Source organism: Octopus bimaculoides, chromosome 2 (genome assembly GCF_001194135.2).
Source record: "Octopus bimaculoides isolate UCB-OBI-ISO-001 chromosome 2, ASM119413v2, whole genome shotgun sequence".
NCBI classification, from domain to species: domain Eukaryota; kingdom Metazoa; phylum Mollusca; class Cephalopoda; order Octopoda; family Octopodidae; genus Octopus; species Octopus bimaculoides.
In genome coordinates this window covers 137,679,710-137,681,720 of record NC_068982.1, presented here as the reverse complement: position 1 = coordinate 137,681,720, position 2,011 = coordinate 137,679,710, and the positions used below count along the sequence as shown (strand labels likewise).

At 41.8% G+C, this 2,011-nt stretch overlaps 1 protein-coding gene across 1 annotated transcript in view; it reads right to left on the bottom strand.

Moving 5' to 3' along the window:
• LOC106869389 (NEDD8 ultimate buster 1) overlaps positions 1 to 2,011 on the bottom strand; it is a 39,029-nt gene that overhangs the window by 14,319 nt on the left and 22,699 nt on the right. The window contains exon 9 of the mRNA XM_014915114.2: positions 1,385 to 1,461. Coding sequence (XP_014770600.1) covers positions 1,385 to 1,461 — 77 coding nt within the window. The remainder of the gene's footprint in view (positions 1 to 1,384; positions 1,462 to 2,011) is intronic.

Below are 2,011 nucleotides of genomic sequence, written 5' to 3'. Positions count from 1 at the left end.
GATGTACCCTGAAGGAAGAGAAAAAAAAATGGTAGCAAAATGTCAGAATTAGTAACACACTACATTCATACATTATGTAATAACATCAACAAGAATAAAAGTGTTGGATGGTTTGACTGAAATCTGGGCAGCTGCACCAGGTTCCAGTCTGATTTGGCAGGATTTCTACAGCTGGATGCTCTTCCCAACACCAACCACTCCAAGAGTGTAGTGGGAGCTTTTAACATGCCACCAGCATGGCTGCCTGTTACAAAAAACCGGCATCGGCCACAATCATAATCTCACTTGGCTTGACAGGTCTTCACAAACATGGTATACTGCCAAAGGTCTCGGATTATATATTATTAGCATATTAGCAACGGAAGCAGAATTAATACCAAAAAGTAATCTTTGTATCCAACTTAATATGGATGTCTTGTTAGCACACCAAATACTGCAATATTAGCCTTGAAAGAACCTCTCATATAGCACCAGAATTCTCATATGATTACAGTATTTGGAGTTTTAACAAGACATCCATGTTGAGTTGGATGTACAGATTACCTTTTTATATATTTATTTTGTGACTCGCATCTAATCAACTCTGGTATACCCCAAGATAGAAGACACTTCCCTAAGTGCTGCACAGCGAGATTGAACCTGAAACCACATGATTGTGACATGAACTTCTTAACCACACAACCGTGTCTGCAGCATGAAACCAAACGAAATTGTAATTTAATTCTTTTATTCTTTTACTTGTTTCAGTCAGTTGACTGCAGCCATGCTGGAGCACTGCCTTTAGTTGAACAAATCAAGCTTAGAACCTATTCTTTGTAAGCCTAGTACTAATTTTATCAGTCACTTTTGCCAAACTGCTAAGTTATGGGGACGTAAACATACCAACATCGGTTGTCAAGCGATGGTGGTGGGGACAAACACACATACACATATATATGATGGGCTTCTTTCAGTTTCTTATTTCTTCATTGCCCACAAGGGGCTAAACACAGAGGGGACAAACAAGGACAGCGAAAGGGATTAAGTTGATTACATCGACCCTGGTGCATAACTGGTACTTAATTTATCGACCCCGAAAGGCTGAAAGGCAAAGTCGACCTCGGCAGAATTTGAACTCAGAATGTAACGGCAGACGAAATACCGATAAGCATTTCGCCCAGCATGCTAAAGTTTCTGCCAGCTCGCCGCCTACTTTCGGTTTCTGTCTTCCAAATCCACTCACAAGGCTTCGGTTGGCCCGAGGCTATAGGAGAAGACACTTGCTCAAGGTGCCACACAGTGGGACTGAACCTAGAACCATGTGGTTGGGAAGCAAACTTCTTATCACACAGCCACTGCTACACCTATAATAATCAAACAGCTAAAAGAATTATAAATCACGCACCTTCATTAATGTTAGTCGCTCAAGATTTGCCCCATAACTCTGATGGAAACAATCTTCACATATCTTCAACCTTTTATCTGTAAAATAAACAACATTGGAGTTAAACAATGATTTTATAAAGCTGCCTGGCTGCCTGCCTGCCTAGATAGACAGACAGACAGACAAATAGGTGCCTGTAAGTGTAGGTATAGCTGCTTGATTAAGAAGTTCCCTTCCAAACCACATGTTTTCGGGTTTAGTCCCACTGCTGGGAACCTTGGGCAAGTATCTTTTGCTATAGCCCTGGATAATCAAAGCTTGGTGAGTGGATTTACTAGATGGAAACTGAAGGAAGCCTGTATGTATGTGTATGTATGGAGGTCGTGTGTGTGTGTGTGTGTGTGTGTGTGTGCATGCAGTTGTTTGTGTCTTATGGTCTTGGCATTGCGTGATGGTTGTAGATGAGTGTTACTGTCACACAAGCAGTGTACTTCATTACCAATCTTCCATTGGAAACACGGCAAGCCATGGAGATATTTCAGCTTGCTTGAAAACAGGGAGAAGGGGGCACTGGCAACAGGAAGGGCATCTGGTGCATCAAGGTGGGCCTTAAAAAACTGATGACAATATACACACACACACACACAT